Raw genomic sequence first — 19,576 nt, 5'->3', positions numbered from 1 at the left:
CACAGAGAAAATAATTATGAAGCTGTCATGTCCATAAATACTTTGACAATGAAATATCTACGAAGTATTACAGTAACTGTTTCAAATGCAGAAAGAGGTATCAGCCCCAAATTCAGGACCAGCCCTCTGGAAAATTATAAAGAAAGTTAAGTTGGCCTCAGCACATCATGAGCTCTCTGTGCCTAGTCTCCGAACTTGGATAAACATGGTTGGTAAGAAGTCTGGATTCTAGGTTCAATAATACTACTACCTGTCGGTGTGACCTTGGATAAATAAATCATGTCTTCCCGGAAGTTAGATTTTTCATCTTTGAAATGAGTGCTTGAGTTAAATGACCTCTGAATTCTTTCTAGATTGCTAAATCTCACTTTGATCATTCATTTATTCATACATTAAATTAGGATAATTTTAGTTTCTGCTTCTCCTCTTTATCTAGTGCTCCCATACTAACTAAAATTGCCTGTGGTCTTTTTCACTTTCTGAACCCCAATTCCCTGGCTACTCTAGTCCCTTCATGTGGTAGAGGAATCCTTCTCGTCTCATCCAACTTTGGCCTCGTCTTCACCATTCTCCTGGGGACCTCTTCTCTGCTGGGTAGTGGCTACTAATAATCCTTGTTGAAGGGGTATTAACAGCTTAATGGCCTTCTCCTGGTAACACATCTTCTCCTGGAGATACAGTGGTTTTGCCCTTCTCCCCTTTTCTTCTCCTCCCTCCTTTAAAAAAAGAAAAAAAAAGACATAGAAATTAAAACAAAATGGATGAGTGATATTTTGGGTTTGGTGGAGTACTGTTACTGTTGTATAAGAAGCTGCCAACTTCACGGTGGTAAGTTATTGCTTAGTTTATTAAAAGCTGAATAAAAGGTTGTCTGCTCCTAAAATAGATACAAATTGGGAATTAGGAATTTTTCATGTTATATGAAAACTTAAGAAAGTGTGTGCTTGTCCAAGATTGCTGGACTGTAATCTCAAGGAACACAGAAACCATATCTGTGTTGAGTCCCATTCCCCTCATGTGCCCAATGCCAGGTCTAGGTACTAGGCACTCAAAAATAATTGTAAGCTAATGAATGAAAAGGCATCTTGCAATTTTGTACATGAGTGAGACAAATATATCTCATTGTTTTACATGCAACTCTGACATAAATGAGTTAGATGGCATCCACTTCTGTTCTTACCTTTAAGATATAAGTTCATCCTTTGAATTAATATTCCTTGCTGTTTTAATTTTGTATCATCTTTTAACCTTGGTTTACATATTTATAAGGCTGTCTGCTTTTACATCCAAACTGGATAAAGGTCACAAGACCACAAATTGATTATTTTAAGCCCAAGAAAATCATGTATGACAAATTATCTGATAAACAAAATACTATAAAATAAAATAAACATTTTGGAGTTGACTGCTATTACACATTATCCATGGAAACGATTCTCATGGGACATTAAAACATGTTTGACTTTTTAAAAATATATTAAAGAAATGATTTAGAACTGAAGTACCTTTTACATTAGCATTAAATTCACCATTCAAGACTGAAAGGGTTAACGTCTAGTAAGGGAGAAACAAAACATACAGGGAGGCAGTTATAGAACTTTCACAAGAAGTTGGAAAGGGAGCCACCATAGAGTCTGGACAAAACTTTTAGTAATAGAGCCATCCATTCACCTAGACTAGGAGATACTTATGGGTTACCCATCTGTGTGTCAGGCAATGGGGGGATATTAACATATATCATATATATATGATATATAATATATGATATATAATATATATCATAACATAATGTATAAACTATAAAGGGATAAGTCTTGAAAGAGAAATTTTGAGATGACCAAAAGCCACAACTCTCTCTAAGCTTGGGGCAATCACGAGCTACATATCAGAGCCACATTTCAAAATGCTTTCTAGAAATATTGAATAGACAACATAAGTACTCCCAATTCCTACTCCCATGTCCATGGCAGACATCAATATATGATGATGCTATTTTTCTAGTTGAGTCTAGAAGGAGACCTCAGCCTCTTTTAAAATTTTATTTCAGGCAACCATTACCATTTGATTGAAGTTGCCCTGCAAAGTCAAACTTCGATGCCATCCTAGACAACTGATTGCCCTAGCTCCACTGAGAAAACTTGGTAATTTACAATCTGGTTAGCTCTTTGAAAGGGAGATACAACCAAGATAAAACTTATAAACCTTGGAGACTGAATGGGTACCAGGAGAAGAGAACAGGAGGCACAAGAATGATTGGGTTATCCAACCTGGATTATTGGGAAGATGTTGATTCCATTAAAATAAAATAACCATAGAACAGACCGACTCTTCGGGAGTAGCCGGTAGATGTATACCCTACAAGTTTGAAGTTGTTAGAAGATATCTAAATGAAGACGGAGATATTTACCCAAACTTGTGGTTCTTTCCAAATCTGAACCATTTCAACTTTTTATCTTATTAATAGACATTGTCATTCATTCAGCTGTTTAAGCCAGAAACCTCCTTGACACTTCTCTCTTCCTCATCTCTCATAGCTGATCCATCATAAAGTCCTATCAGTTTTATTTTCTGTATTTTACTTTTTTAAAAAATTTTTAACATTTATTTATTTTTGAGAGAGAGAGAGAGACAGAGTGGGGGGGGGGAGGGGCAGTGAGAGAGGGAGACGCAGAATCTGAAGCAGGCTGTAGTCCCTGAGCTGTCAGCACAGAACCCGATGGGGGGCTTGAATCCACAAGCAGTGAGATCATGACCTGAGCCAAAGTCGGACGCCTAACCGACTGAGCCACCCAGACGCCCCTTCTGTACACTTTCTAATCCATGTTCTTTATACCATTTCTACTACTAGGTATTGTGCAAGATGTACTTTACACACACACACACACACACATACACACACACACACACAAATCTCTGTGTTGTTTATTTGAAATTCAAATTTAACTGGACATCCTATATTTTTATTTGCTAATTCTGGTCCAAAATAATCTAATTCAAAAGAAGCAAAATAGATGTCCAGACTCCAGACACTGTGCTCTGGACTGGACTCTGGGATGGACTGTTAATTCTGTCAGTGTATAATATTAAGAATCTAGAGACAAATGTACGTTTATTTGACCTGCATAGCTCATTGCATATTTAGATGGCTTTAAAAAAATCAGTTGAGCAAGGTCAAATCAGAGAGTATTCTGTGAGGTACAGATGAAGTACGTAGCAGAAAAAACAAAATGTTTTCTCTGGTTTGACATTAGCTGACTCCTCTTCTAAAACTTTGATAACAATATCATTCCCCTAGGAAAGTTGAAGTGCTGAAATTCTTCACATATTTTGTAAATTTATGTGTTACTGAAAAGCTGAAACCCAGCCAATAGGAGAGATATCGTCAGGCTCCCTCAGAGCCTAGCAGAATACTATGTCGTGCGTGACCTGTTTTTGAAACGGGATATTGTGAAAAACTGCAGAACACCTTTACTGGCTTCTTTTCCATTAACTGCTCACACTTGACATATTCCTTAGGTGATCTCATTAGCTCCCATCGCGGCAACCAGATTCCTAAATCTACATGCTTAGCGGGGGATTGTAGTTTCAGGCAATAGAAGCAACTCTAGCTGAGGATATTAGCGGGCTCACATATTTTACAAAGAGCTCAGAGAGACAGGCCAGGCTCCGCACCCATTCACATTGTGAAGGCTGTTCTAGAAAAGACGCCACTGTTGCCACCACTTAACAACCATGTCTCAGCTCCCAAAACTGCCTCAGCTTGCACCAATGACAACTGGGGACTGGCCAAGCTCTGCCACTGGTGCCATTTAGATCTGGATGCCTCCACCGCCATCCTTGCCAGAAGATGGATTCCATACACAACTACTTTCTCACGGTGCATCCTTGCCGTTTTGAGTGCATGGCTCTGAGTCCCGGCAGCAAGAAAGACTGGGGGCTTGAATTCTGGCTTCTACCATGGGGAAGCTCAACTCATAATTTAGAAAACTTTCCAAATACGCAGCAAGGGTATCTGAAAGATGTTGAGCAGCAACCAAGGTGAAAAATGTTCTCTTTTTAGCAAAAAACCATGTTTTATAAACATCCTACTCAATGGAACAGAACGATGAAGACAGGCCTTATAGTCAGATGCACTAGGGATCCAGTTCCGGCTTTGCCTCTTACTAACTGGAAGGCCCAACACACCAGCCTCTCTGAGGTGCCGTCTTCTCCTCTGTGAGGTAAACACACTAAAACCATGCACCTCATAGGTGGTGGGAGGGATGAAATGAGGAAAGGGAACATGTTTGGTGGTGAAGTTTTCACCCCCACAGGACAAGGTCCTCTCCTCATGATGAATATTGTGAATACAGATCGTTCTATCTCTTTCTTTTGAAGTCTTTTAGTTCCAACCAACTTGAGGATTTTAAAAAAGAATCTAAGTTTTTCTGCAGTGTATTCTTGTTCACATAGGAATATTTTTCCTAGTGAAAAGGTGTGCAGACATTCCTTTCCTTCAAGAAACTTTTCTTCTCGTATTTGTGTGATGGCATTTCAAGAAAATGTTAGACATTAAAGAAAAGCAGACAACTGGAGATAGAAGAACACCTCAAAGTTCACCTGTGTAGAGACAGCCACTCTTAATGGTGCCATGTATTTGTCTGTTGGGAAATATTTTTTATCAGCCATGGGAATCCCAGATTCACGGACTGGAAGCAATCGTAATGACAATGACCATGTAGTTTGAGTCCTCCTCAGTTCCCAGTGGCTGCTGCAAGGCCGCAGGCCTTATGCTTCTGGCTACCTTCATCCGTGTTTCCTCCAGCCTCACGTTGGAGGGGAAAGGTCACGTGAAACTTTTGTTGCCCGGCCGCCAGTTTTATTTATTAAGTTCGTGTCAGGAGGCTTCAAGTTCTATGTGTTGGCCTCGTGTTTCTGAACAGGGGAAGCAGAGAACTCTGGGAAATATTAATCGTCTCCGTGGGAGTCTTTGAAAGAGTAAGAGGGTAAGAAAATTACTCTTTTATTGTGAGGTTTGCCAAATGATCTCTGAGAAGCTGTGATATCATTCATAGGCTGTGCCAAGCTGGATGGAAACTGCTCATCTTGGCAGACATCTAGAGCGAGCGTGTAATTCCTCGGGGTTGGGACGGGCCTTTATCAGAAATAGTTCCATAGGCAGTATTTACATAACTGTGGTGGAGTGTGAGAATAAACACAGCTGTGGCATTGCCCTAAATATTTCTATTCAGCAGGGAATTAAAAGAGAACTTTATCGCTGAACTACAGATAAACACAATTCATCAAGCAGTGGTCAGTTCAACTGGGGAACAAAATAGGAGTTATAAAAGACCAGGCTGCTGAAAATAGCTCCAATCAGCCATCCTGACTTTATTGCTCCTTCACTCCCTCCCTCCCTCCTCTTTCCCGCTTCCAGAAATGTAGGACTCATCAGCTAGCGAGGAGGTTGTCCAGATTTTTTTTTTCTTTTTTTTAGTGCCAGGAGGGAGGTAGAAGGCACTCTGATTTACTGACGATGGCCTACTATGGCCCTGCATGCTTCTGCGTGTTTTATATATACCCCTCATTCCTTTCTCTTTCTGCATCTAGAATTGAATGTTGGTGGGGGGTAAGGTTTTTTTTGTCTGTTTTTTTTGGAGGGGGTGTTTTTTTTTTTTGTTTTTGTTTTTTGCCAAAGAGAAGACTTTTTAACGCCAATATGTGTTGAAGTGGAAGCATGATTGCCATAGTTCTAAGCGATCTGCATCTTACAAATTACTTTAAGCATCTGTGTGTTTTACACATTAACGCAGTTCTCATTCAACTACCCGCAAGAAGATAGTTACATGGTGTGTTAGTTTTCTAGGACTGCCGTAACAAAGTGGGCACAAACTGGAAAACTTAAAACGACAGAAATTTATTCTCTCTCGGTTTTGGAGGCCAGAAGTGTGAAATCAGGGAGTTGGCAGGGCTGGTTCCCTCCAGAGGCTTTGAGGGAGAAACCATCCCACGCCTCTCTCCCAGCTTCCAGTAGTTGCCGATGTTTGGCATTCCTTGGCTGTGGATACATCCCTCCAATCTCTGTGCCCGTCTTCATATTGCCTTCTTCTCTGTGTGTCTTTTCTGTCTCTTACAATGGCACCCCCTTGGATTTAGGACCCACTCTAATTCAGTGGGTAGTTAATGGGAAAAGGACGCCAGCACCAGCCTTACATGAATTACTTCTGCAAAGGTTATATTTCTAAATCAGTCACATTCTGAGGGTCTGAGTAGAAATGAATTTGCAGCAACATTATGCATCCTACTCTACATGGTGAGCTTCTTGGGGACAGGGACCATGTACTCTCCATGCCTCTGTGGCCCCCAACACATGCTAAGAAATTCTTGTATGAAGAAATCACCACATGTTTCCATGTCTATTTTGTAACTCAAGAGATTTGCTAGGATTTACATGCCTGTCTCTTTATTTATGGTGCAGCTAGGAAAGAGAGAACTTGCTTATATGTGCCTGTATGTGCAGATAGTTCACAAGCATTGTATTCACTAATACAGTTCCTTTTCCCAGTTTCTGAGCCAACAAAAGAGTCTTAAAATGCCAAAAGCGTAAATGACAACTGCTAACATCAGGATTTACAAGTTCACAGAGCACTTTCGCAATTACTATCTCATTTGATGCTCTAGTAACCTCTGACGGTTTTATTATAAGTATCTCCATTATAATCATCATTATCACTTCATCATCATTCTCATCATCACCACCACCACTCCTATTTTATAGGGGAGACTCAAGGCTCATTGAAATCATGTGATCTGTTTGTGGTCAGTGAATGAGTCAGGATTTTCAGTTGTATTTGACAACCCAACTCAAATTAAGCAGAAAGGGGAACATAGGAGAAAAGTACAAAGATATGCTGTGTGTCAGGTATGGCTGGATCCAGGACTCTCAGCTCTGCTTTCCTCAGTGTTGGCTTTGTTTGCGGACAGACCCTCCAATCCATGATGTTATTTGATCCCTTTGTATATATGATGAGGAAAAAACAAACAAACAAACAAAAAAAACCCATCTCCTTAACAGTTATTCCTCTAGGAATCCTGGGCCTGAATCTCCATGACTTAAATTATATCACACCTACAACCCTCACACCATTGAACCCCCAAACTAATAAAGCTGAGAACGGGGGTGTAAAGCCTGGTGCCAGAAAGGGGAAATGGAGATTGGGCAGACGGAACCACAGATAGTCGTAAGAGAGTATAGTTCATAAATGACAGAACTTGGACTTGAGACAAGGTTGTGTTAACCTACAGGCCAATCTACCTGCTCTTCCTCCCCTCCCCCTTCGCTGCCTTTCCAACACAGTGAGTACACAATGAATACGTGGAACAAAATTCAGAAGACAGAAAGTGAGACAGTGAAATCTCCTTTCCAGTCTTTTCCTCTTGTCACACTTTCCCTGCTCATTGAACCCACCTGGATACATTTCCCAGCACAGTCTCCACCTTTACAAGCATTTATATACATCATTTTTTTTTAAATTTTTTTTTCAATGTTTATTTATTTTTGGGACAGAGAGAGACAGAGCATGAACGGGCGAGGGGCAGAGAGAGAGGGAGACACAGAAACGGAAACAGGCTCCAGGCTCTGAGCCATCTGCCCAGAGCCCGACGCGGGGCTCGAACTCACGGACCGCGAGATCGTGACCTGGCTGAAGTCGGACGCTTAACCGACTGCGCCACCCAGCGCCCCCATATATACATCATTTTTAAATCAGTGGCATGACACGAGTCTCGCTGTTCTGCCCCGTGTTTTTGCACCTCCATTGTGTCATGTGGATTTGGTTCCCTGACTTTAATGACTTCAGCTACCCGGCCACCGTAGCATTTTCACACACCTTAATTTTCCCACCCTTGAGTTTTTCCTATTTTCCTTTTCTTTCTCTCCCACCCCCTCCTTCCCCTATTTTTACTTTATGTCTTCATATTTAGCTCCTGTGCATTTGCAAATTGATGAAGTAGTTATTGGAGTTGAAATTGCTTTAAAAAAATGGGCGTTATGAAATATTTGAAAGTGGTTCTTTTGGGGTATGCTGTCAGCAAAATATTCCAGAAAGGTAAAACAATTTCCCATCTCCTTTCATCCTCGTGGTTGCTGGTTAGTTTAGGTAGTTGAGAAAACACAGGGGGCATCAACAAACGTTTGTAGCTCTAATGATGGCTGCAAATCTTAACAACTTACACTCTTAAACATGAGCCTGGTGTGGCTGTTTGGGGTTGAACAGAGGTAGATGGGATAATAGGGGATGTATTATCAGGTTTGCTCCAAATCATCCAAGATCTCGCAGAAGATTCATGCCGCTCTTCCCAAAGTTATCCTTTTTCCATTCCAGGATGTTAGAGATAGTCCTTGTATGACTTTTTCATTTTTCCTGGGACTAGACTTTCCTCCAAGTCCAAATACTCTGAAAAAGAGTTGAACCACAGCCCACCTGGGAGGACTCTTCCTGCCACATGGGACCCCTACGTTTGGGAAGACTATTCATGGCAAACTAGACCTGATCAGACCAGCTTGGCATTTTGACATCTCACGCACACGTTATCTCAGTTGGTCTTCCCAATAACCTTAAGAGGCAAGTGTATTGAGCCATTTTACAGATAAGGAAATTGAGGCTTAGGGAAGTTAAGTAACTTGCCTAGTGCCTCACAGCCATCAGATTTTAGAGCCAGCCTGAACCCAAACTCTAGGTGCTTCACAGCTACTGTCCAGCACATGTACTTTAAATTGGTGGGAAAATGGGCTGCTGAAGGAACGTAGCCAGCCCAGGAATGGAACTTCTTTCTGTGTCCCTTTGTGCTGTAAAACATGCAGTGCATGGGGTCACATTTTGGCAAAATGAGCTTCAGTGACAAACTAGGCTAACGGGCATGTATTTGAGGTTCATGCTAGTTATATATATATATATATATATATATATATATATATATATATATATATTTACGACCCGGTCTCCACCCGGTGCTCTACATATAATAACAGAGGCTGGGTGGTAAAATAAATAGCAGTTCCTTCTTGCTGTCTGGGGGAAACCAGCTACCATGTCATGAAGATACTTAGTAGCATCTGCAAAAGCCCATGTTGCAAGGAACTGAGGCCTCCTGCAGACAGCCAGACAGCCAGATGAGTGCACCATCCAAAAAGTGGAGCCCCAGTCAAGCCTTCAGATGCCAAAGCCACCGCTGACATCCTGACTGCAAATACACAAGAGCCCTTGAACCAGAGACACCCCACTAAGCCACTCTCAAATCCATGCACCTCAGAAACTGAAATAACAAACGTTTGGGGTTGTCAGCCACTTAATCACAGGGGCAGTTGTGACACAGCCGTGGACAGTTAATGCACTGCCCGGGAGCCCTCTGCTGTGCTGCCTTCTGATGACACTCAGCTCTGCAGAGGGCTTGAACTTGGGCTGAAAGAGGCCTGCCATGGTCCTTAATCCATATAATTTATGGAACATTTAAAGCATATACTCAGGCGTCAACCTCTGGAAATTCCTAGGTCTGGGATGGGGTCCAAGCATCTGTATTTAGTTAAATGATTCAAAACAAAAACCAAAACCTATTCAGGGGTGTCTGAAGAATATTTTCGATTGAGAGCTTTTTCTGCCCCCCCCCCTTTTTTTTGGACTATAAAAGGCCACAGGCCTATGGTGTCCTCTGTGTTCTTTCTTTGAGACTTTGAGGCTGCTTGGAGGAGTTCGATCCCCTTTTGGCGTGTCCTCCTCAGCCACTGGGAACCCTGGCAACCAACCAAGCTCAGGGCTTCTTATGAACCTTAGAGCAGCACTTCCTCAAACTTGAATTGCATCAGATATACCTGGAGGGTGATTCCTGAGCCCCACCCCCAGAATTCCTAACTCTGTGGTTCCAGGGTGGGAACTGAGAATTTGCTTTTCTAGTAAGTTCCCCCGCTGCTGCTGCTGCTGCTGCTGCTGCTGATCTGCCGCACTTTGAGAACCACCACGAGAAAAGCACAGGACCTGCTACTTTGCCCCAGAAATAGTCCAAGATCCTCCCTGTACTTCAGGCAACGACGACAATTGAAGACAAACAAAAACTCCTAGGTTTTGCCTGAGATAAAAGTAATCCACGGTGATAGATATCTGGATAGTGGTGATATGGGGGAGGGGGGGGACAATAATTGGAAAGGGAGCACCTGTAATGTTCTGTTTCTTGATCTGAGTGGTGGTTACACAAAGGCATTCCCTCTACAAAGGTACTTTTGAGCCGTGCACTGCAATTTGTACACATTTCTGTCTACGTTATACTTAAAAAGTTTACTTAAAAATTAATGATGATAAATGCTGTCAAAGCCTGGGGAAAACAGGCCTCCGCATCATTAGCCTGTACCTTTGTTTACAAGTCAGCTTTCCTCCGGGGGCATGCCGACAACCCAACAAAGAAGATATTCTTGGTTTCCTTTCTTTTTCGCTGGCATCATTTGTATATGTGTGTGTGATACCTGGGGAGTGGCGGCTTCCCAAGCCATCATTTGTTTAAAAACAAATCCAGGTCTTCAAAAGGAAATACTGCAAATGAAATACTGGCAGGTTTTAAATTTAGAGAATAACAGATCATGTTGGAATAATTTGCAAAGCACATTGAGGGGCACCCTGGCTGGCTTAGCTGCTGGAGCATGCGACTCTTGATCTCAGGGTTTTGGGTTTGAGCCCCACATTGGGTGTAGAGATTATGTAGAAATAAAATCTTTAAGGGGCACCTGGGTAGCGCAGTCAGTCGAGTGTCCGACTCTTGATTTCCATTCAGGTCATGATCCCAGGGTCGTGGGATCAAGCCTGACATCAGGCTCCTCACTGACTGTGGAGCCTGCTTAAGATTCTCTCTCTTCCTCTACTCCCCTCCCTTGCTCACTCACTCTCTGTATATGTAAAATTAAAAAATAAAGTAAAAAATAAAATCTTTAAAATAAGGAAAAAACAAGCAAAAATGCCTTGAACTCTCATTAATGCTTTCTGAGAACCCTGGTTGGTATTTGGTTATGTAACTATACTGAACAGTAAGAACTTTGGGCAAGATTTATCTCTCGTTTCTTTGAAAAGTGCCCAAGAGGCATGAGGTTTTTTTTTTTCTTCTGAGTGAGGACAAATGTCACCTAAAGAATTCCCTGTGTTATCACAGGAAACCTTTGGAGTCTTAGCGAAGAGTCTTGTTTTGCACATGTTTTACCAAAAAAAAAAAAAAAAAAAATGCTAATTATTGCTAAAACTCCCCCCGAGACATTCCACTTTCGAAATCATTCCTTTTCTCTAATTTAAGTTTATGAGTAAAAAGGTCTACTCTCTCTAAAAGTTTGGTTTTGAATGTAAAGGAGGCCAGGTTGCATTGGGACTTATTTTCAGGTGTTTGCAAAATTGTTAGTTTGAAACTCAGGAACTAAGGGCACTATTGAGCATAAGAATAGACTCCAGACAGCTGTGGAAGACAAGGGTGCTCCCCTACTGAATGTTGTCCAGTCTTGAGGAGAGACACTGTAACGCAGTATCTAAATTCCTGGGCTTTTGAGCCTAACCAACATAGGTTTGAATCCTAGAACCACTGTGTGGCCTTGAGTAAATTCTTCCTCTCTCTGAACAAACTTCAGTTTTTTTTTCTTCTGTTACATAGGATTAATAGTATCAGTCCTGGGAATATTAGGAGAAATATATTTATAAATAGTAAATATTGGGGGTGCCTGGGTGGCTCAGTCGGCTAAATGTTCTTCTCTTGGTTTGGGCTCAGGTCATGATCTCACAGTTTCACGAGTTCGAGCCCCGCCTCAGGCTCTGCACTGGCAGTGAGGAGCCTGCTTGGGATTCTCTCTTTCTCCCTGTCTCTCTGCACCCCCCCCCCACCCACTTACACTGTCTCTCTCTCTCTCAAAATGAATAAACTTAAAAAATTAAAAAAATTAATAATAGTAAATATTCAATGAATTGTAGCATAATAATGAAAGGACAAAATAATAAATGGGTCATTTTTATTCAGTTTGAGTTTCCCAATCCCTACATCTTTCTGATACGAACACAAATGTAAAAGTATTTATTTGCATGTATACATGAATGAATAAATGTGGGGTTTTTTTTCTCCCTATAATAAAAATTACCTGTCTTAAAGATTATAGGTGTGAAGGACAGGTTAATGGTTGCCAGAAATTTGGGATGGCAGTGGAGAGGGGAGCATTATAACAACCGGGGATAGCTGGAAGGAAGGCTTTTTGGTGATGGAATAGTCCTGTCCTCTCCTCTCCTCTCTCTGCTTTCTCTCCTTACCTTCTGTCTTTTCCTTCCTTCCTCTGTTTTTCCTTTCTCTCCTTCCTTCCTTCCTTCCTTCCTTCCTTCCTTCCTTCCTTCCTTCCTTCCCTGTTTGACTTTAAATAGAACAACTCTTAGTGCATCTCTCTGCCCAGTGTTACCCCTTCCTAGGCCAATTCACTTCTTCAACACACATGTCTAAGGGTAAGTAGTAGGTAAATGTGCCACAGACAGGATTCCTAAGGAGTACAAAGTTTGGTCATCTATGATTCTTCAATATTCCCAATTAATACTGAGCAGTAGGATTAAGAGTGTGGCTAGATATTTCAGTATACTTCCTACAGGAGCAGCAAGGATGTGAGCGTACTATTACAATCCTCTGTGGATTGAGAGATAAAACAAATTAACACCAGCTCATAGTTTGGAAGTTTTGATATGATACTATTGATAAGCCAGTCAGCCGAATAACAGGAAATCTAAATAGCCTTAATTCAGTTGATGTCCCCAGGTTCTAGAACAATGCCTGGGCACTCCGTAGATGTTTGTGGTTGAACAAATGAGTGAAGGAATGAATGATGGGAGCATTAAGACAAACCGTGTGAAACTGACAGAGTACAAAAGTAAAAGTAAAGAATTCATTCACCTTTTGTGGCCCAGACTTGACAAAGTATGATCTGCCAGGAAACATTCTAACCCTTCTCTCTTTGCTTCTCTAGGCAGCTTGAAATTCACTCTCCAGATGCTAAGCACACAGTGATTCTAAGGAGCAAGGACTCAGCCACTGCCCAGGCCTGGTTCAGTGCCATCCATTCCAATGTTAGTGACCTGCTGACCCAAGTGATTGCTGAGGTCAGAGAGCAACTGGGGAAAACAGGCATTGCTGGGAGCCGAGAGATCAGGCATCTGGGCTGGCTTGCGGATAAGGTAAGGAAAATGCTCCCCTGGTAATAGTCATTTTCCCCAGCGATTCCCCAGCACCTGTTGCAGCCATGAGGTCAGTTACCTCGTGCCATACGCTGGGTCCCTCATTCACAGGCCGCTCGGGTTTCTTGGCCATCTCCACCAGGTTTGCTGTTGTGTTATACATGGGGGCTGTGTCTTCATCAGCTCTGGCTCCCCCAGATATAGTCCAATACATTGCAGATTGCTGGTGGCCACAGATTGTTGAATGGATGAATGAGTTAAGCGAGCGGATGGGTATTGACTCTCACACACATAGGAAGGTTGGGGAAAATAAACTCAAAATGGAGCTTTTGCCTTCTGAGGTAAGGAAGTTGCAAATGTTGCTCTAAAAGGGGGGTTTCTGGGGGCATCTGGGTGGCTCAGTCAGTTGGGGGTCTGACTTCAACTCAGGTCATGATCTCACAGCTCGTGAGTTTGAGCCCCGCTTCAGGCTCTGTGCTGACAGCTCGGAGCCTGGAGCCTGCCTCGGATTCTGTGTCTCCGTTTTTCTCTCTGCCCCTCCCTCGCTCGTGCTCTGTCTCTCAAAAATAAATAAAAATTTTAAAAAAGGGGGGGAGGGTTCTGTGTGTTTTCATGACCTGCTTATTAACACAGATAGATGCATTTACAAATAATAGCAATAATAATAACAAGGAGTCCTTAGCAACTACCAGCAACTCTTTTGACATATTATTTTATATTTTATCTGGATTCTTAAGTCAGCAGGCCCTAAATGCCATCGTTTGTGGGCACCGATGTTGTGTAAAGCATGGCGCTAGGCAGGAGTAGAGGGAAGTGTATAAGGATGAATGAAGATTTAACCTTTGTTCTTGGGGAGGACAGCTACGGTGGGAAGGACCTGGGGTCATGTTAACACTGTTCACTCTGATTTCTTTTCCCAAGTTACATGATATGTTGAAAATAGTAAAACTCACTTTGCGACAATCTCCTGGGAATTAACCCTTCTCTTCATTTCAAAGGATTGAGCCTTTGCCATTATCCCTATACCTGATTGCTGTCCCTTGAACTTGACCTTGAGTGCTCAGGAACACTGGGCTTTTGGAATAGTCTGACCTCCCAGTGACTCACATTGTAATAGGAGGTAAATGGGAATAATGATTGTTGCAATAAACAGCCTTCCTGCCAGTGAACCGTGTCATCTGAGAAGGTCCAGTCAAACAGCACTTGAAAATAATACTTGAGCACAACATTCGGCTGTTTTCCACCATTGTTCTTTGTTTGCACCAGTTCATGCCTGAGTCTGAGCCACAAATTCAACACAGAGTGGGTTGTTTGATTTGGTGTCGTCCTATCTCTCACAGATTTCAGAGGATGAAAGGGGCAATGCAGGTGGTGGTAGCCCCCAGGGCATGATAAACAAAACCCACAGGTAGCTTCTGGAAACCTTATAGGCTGGGGTTCTCAGTGAAAACAATACTGCAAATCTGGATGACATCGTTTTAGAAGTCACAGTCTCTAACACTCTTTACTTTTTCCTTTCTCCAAATGTGTGGGGGAATCTTTCCATAGCAAGCAACAGAAAGCTCAACTCAGCTGAGCAAAAAAGTGGTGTGCCACTTTTTTTAAATTTTTTTTTAATTTTTTAATTTTTATTTTTTACCACTTTTGAAAACTACAGTGTCCAAGGATCAACTTCAGGCATGGTGGGATCCAGGGATCCGAATAATGATATTAGACCTGCTTCTCCATCTTTTTGCACCCTGCCCACTTCATTGGTTTACACTTAGGCAAGCCCTCGACCTTGGCCCAACAGTTCCAGGCTTGTGATGTCCCTTACAGGTACCTGTCTCACTGAGTAAAGACCTCTTTGCCCCCCACAGAAGATTGGAACTGAGATTCCTGAGATTAAGCCTAATTGACCTGACTTAGATCAGATGTTCAGCCCTGGGTTGGACTGAGATCAGCCTCATCCAAGCCACGTGCACTGAGAGATGGGGACAGGCGGTTCTCTAATGCAAAGTCTGGCTGCTGTGCTAGGAGAAGTTGAATGGGTTGTGGAGAAGCCAGAGCAACAGACATTCACTCTAGAAGGAGAAGATGAGGATGAAAGATGTCCTCCCTTGGTTAGGGGTCTGGGTAGACTGGCAGATATTCTGCAGATTTCAGGGTCCTGGCAGGAGGTGGAAGGCAAACCTAAAAGTGATGGTTGGAAAGGATTTAATGCAGCAGTAATTTGAAAGGTGTGGCCAAGGTAAGGAAAACCAAGAAGAGATGGAGAAGTACTCCAGAGGCACCAATGGCATGAGACCACTACCATCCCTTAATCTGCAATAACAAGGAAAAGGAGCGGTTACCTGAAACTAGTGGGACTTGCAGCTCTAGAAAAGGGCCACCACCAAGAGCTGAGGCCTTTGAGAGGGAAGCACATCCCGTACAAGTCCTGCCCGCTGATCTGCCAGTGTCTCCCATTGGCTGAAGCTGACTAGAAGCCAGAGGCAAGGGAGCCCCACTGATACACTCCGACAAGGTCTGTCTCCCAAGGCACAAGCAGGGTGGAAAAGGGTAGAGACTGGACCCGGAGGGGCAAAGAGAGCTGTCCAGCATACACATCTCTCCTCCTATCAAGTAACTGAGATGCTGTCCACTCCTGGAGTTTCTTTTTTCCATCTCTTTCAACACGAACTTCCCTACCATTTGGATGGTTGGAAAACAGAATTGTGTCGTTATTAATGATGTTGAAAGTTTTTCCAAAGATTCCATTTTCTCACTTAAAAGTTGTCTGCTTATCCCAGATTATCAGTAGACACATTATTAGGCATTCCCATGGAGCAGTAATAAAGGCTCCTAAAAAGCTCTTTTTGTTTTCAGAATAGTATTGTTCTTATGATATAATTTCAGATAACCATTACAGATGTTTCTTCAAATTGCATTGTGTGCTGTGTTCCTAAGAACAGTAATGACTTACCATGGACAATTATCAGAAGAATGTCTTTTATTGCCTTCAGCTTCAAAACTTTTCAAAGATTACCATGGATCAAGTCCTAGGGAAAAAAAAATCCAAGCTGGAATCTTTTTTGATTAAATATTTAATACTGAATCCTAGTGTGGAGGCATACAAACGGTTTTCAGCAAAATGTTACAATGAATGGCAAATCCTTAATACTGTGGCCTTCTTATATTATCACAAATATCAGAGAATTCACTTGGTATTTGTAAAGATATAAAGTGTGATCCTACATATATTCAGCTGTACTTTACCTTAAATTGATGTCCTTTGTCTTTTCCTATACTGTTAATCTTTAATTTTGTGATTAATGATGGCAGCTCTGGGACAAGATTTGTACATTTTAATTTAATTTCAAGTTCTTAGAACTGCATTTACCTGAACTAAAATAATACAGAACAACAACTTCCCTTTAAAAGATTTTTTTTATGTTTATTTATTTTTGAGAGGCAGAGACAGACAGAGACCTGAGCTGAAGTCAGATACTTAATTGACTCATCCACCCAAGCACCCCAGTAGCTTCCCTTTTAAAATCCTCTCTGTGTTAATCCTAAAACCTCCTCTGTACGACACAGGAGGAAAACTTTGTATTAATATTATCATTCCCTGCAATATGGTCTGAGGACTGGAAGAATGACTCCCACAAAATGGCTAGTTCTTGAGGCAATGGAGAGAGTTGAGTGCACTCCAAGAGAAGAGGATGAATATGGGGAAAAAAGTGGTAATGGATTAATACAACTTGTAGAGAGGACACGCCAGAGACTGGTCTAAAGGGAGGTGAGGGTTCATCCAGGAGGAAGCTGACAAGCAAATCTGATACCTTGGATGGCACCCCATTATGGAAGATCTTGAAAGCTGGGCAGATAAGTTGACTTTGATTTGGTGGGTAGTATTGTATATGTATCTTCATATACAATATCAGAGAGCAGGGACCCAGAAGTAATTGCTAGGGACCGAGTGTTTATGTCCCCCCAAATCCGTATGTTGGAGGCTGGGTATTCGGGAGGTAATTAGGCTTAGATGAGGTCAGAGCATAGAGTGCCATGATGGGATTGGTGCTTTTTGAGGGGATGAAGAGAGAGACCAGAGCCCTCTCTCTCTACCGTGTGAGGGTATGGCAAGAAGGTAGCTTTCCAGGGCCAGGAAGAGGGCCCTCAACGAGAACCCCATGTTGGCACCCTGATCTTGCACTTCCAGCCTCCAGAACCATGAGAAATAAATGTTTGTTGTTTAAGCCACCCAATCTGTGGTATTCTAACAGCCTGAACTATGACATTGATCTAAACCAACCTCTTCTTTGTACAGATGAGGAACCTGGGACCCAGAAAATGCAGAGTGTTTTATCTAAAGTCACAGTCTAAATCAAGACACAGGAATAATTAGAGAGTGGGACAAGGTGATGACATCCTTATTTTTTACTTTAATTTTTAAAAGAATCCACTGCAGCTCATCCATTGCAATTGATTTTATTCTTTCCTTAAACTCCGTCGCCATTCTCTGGACTCCCTACAGTGTCAAAGTCAGCACTGGGCCAATAGTGTTTGAACTGGGGCCTTTTTTTTTTTTTTTTGGTCTCCTTCACTTCAGGGTCCTCGGAACTATGACAGCACAGTGACAGGCCCTGTGCTGCTTTCCCTATAAGCACCGCACCTGTAGATGGGTCAGGTGTACCAATATGGTCTTTCCCTTGTTCTTATTAGTTTCAAACCTTTACACTCCTTACAAGCCCCAGTCTATCTCAAAAGGGCCTATAAATGCTAATCCTCACCCTGAACTGTAAAATGCAGTATGTCCCAAACACACTCTTCAGTCATTGGTCTTTAATCTTTTTACAGTTGTTACTGAGCTGTTTTCAATGGTCAGTCAGATTTCAGACAAGAGGAAAAAGAACTGAGCTCAGACTCTCCTGCTACTTAGAAAAACACTGATCAACAGGGAACATGGCAGAATTGCTGAATTCTGTTTTGTGCTGGGTTCATCAGGTGTTGCCTTTGCTCTATCTTGTCATCTCAGTTTGCAAACCATTTCTTGTCAGATTAAAAACACAAAAACACAACACAACAAAACAAACAAACAAAAAACCCAGCTGGGAGTTCTGAGTTGCAAATTCAATTCTCAGCTTTCGTCATTTCCACTTCTGATTTTTAAATGGGAACATTTATATAGCCGTGCCTCCCCAGGGTGTTCCTAAAGGAAAGGAAGTTGGTAATTAGTATTTATTATGTGCCTAGTCTGTCTCAAGCTATGTGCCTTAAATAATTCCTATCCTATGAGGCCAGCTTAGAGAAGTTGAGTAATTTCATCCATCTCGTAAGTGGCAGAGACAGAGCATGGGCCCTTCTTTCTAATTCCAATGTCCAGAATTTTCCACTAAGCTGAGCTAATAAAGGGATCCAGGGAACATGGGTCCATATACGTGAGACTGCCAGAATCCAGTGTCAGAGCGATATTACATACAAAAAGCCAGGTTTCAGAACTAAGAGACTTATCAAAAGAACTCCTATCCTTTATTTGTCTTTGTGAAAATAAAGGGTGTCTTCATCAGTTCAGGCTGCTGTAACAGTGCGATAGACTGGGTGGCTTATAAACAGAAATTTGTTTCTCACAGCTCTGGAGACTGGAAGTCTGAGATCAGGGTGCCAGCATAGTTGAGTACTGGTGAAACCCTCTTTCTGATTTGTAGACAGCCCTCTCATTGTCTCCTCACTTGGCAGAAAGAAAGTAACTCTCTTCTTACAAGGGCACTAATCCCGTCATGGGGGATCCACCCTCATGACCTACTTACCTCCCAAAGGCTCCACTGCAAATACTGTCACACTAGGAGGGGTTTGACATATACGAATTTGGAGGTGGGGGTTGGAGGACACATTTGGTCTATAGCAGGGGGCGTTCACAAAACAGGACGGTGCAACGCTTACTAAAATCTTTTCTCTCCTGTTGACTTCCATCCTAATCTTGAACTACTTTCATTCCTTCTATAACCCTAAAAGAAGAAAACCCTTGAGAAGAAGAGATTCTCTCTTCTGTCTTCTTGTATTCTTGACTATGTCAGTCAATTACACCTCTCTGGCTAGTCCCTGCCTTTATATTTCACACAATAATCCTCTGCCCTTCTTCTGTTTCTTCCTCTTTTGTACTACAGAAGCCCAGAGAACAGGTCCAACAAAGGCTGAAATTGTATTTGATAGGACAGGTTAGGCGAAGACTAAGATACACACACACTTGCTTTGAGTGTTTCCAGTATCTATGAATTTCAGTTATCATGGTTCAAGTCAGTATCCCCAGTCTCAAAAGCATAGTTCAAATTTCAGTGACTATGCTATATTACCTGCAAGTAATTTCATAAAGTACAAACTTTGCTGGTAGCTTTTCATTCAAAAAAATCCCT

At 42.0% G+C, this 19,576-nt stretch overlaps 1 protein-coding gene across 1 annotated transcript in view; it reads left to right on the top strand.

Moving 5' to 3' along the window:
- SNTB1 (syntrophin beta 1) overlaps positions 1 to 19,576 on the top strand; it is a 236,769-nt gene that overhangs the window by 130,042 nt on the left and 87,151 nt on the right. The window contains exon 3 of the mRNA XM_043601679.1: positions 12,998 to 13,205. Coding sequence (XP_043457614.1) covers positions 12,998 to 13,205 — 208 coding nt within the window. The remainder of the gene's footprint in view (positions 1 to 12,997; positions 13,206 to 19,576) is intronic.

This window comes from Prionailurus bengalensis, chromosome F2, assembly GCF_016509475.1.
Source record: "Prionailurus bengalensis isolate Pbe53 chromosome F2, Fcat_Pben_1.1_paternal_pri, whole genome shotgun sequence".
NCBI classification, from domain to species: Eukaryota; Metazoa; Chordata; class Mammalia; order Carnivora; family Felidae; genus Prionailurus; species Prionailurus bengalensis.
This window is presented reverse-complemented; position numbering and strand designations above follow the sequence as displayed.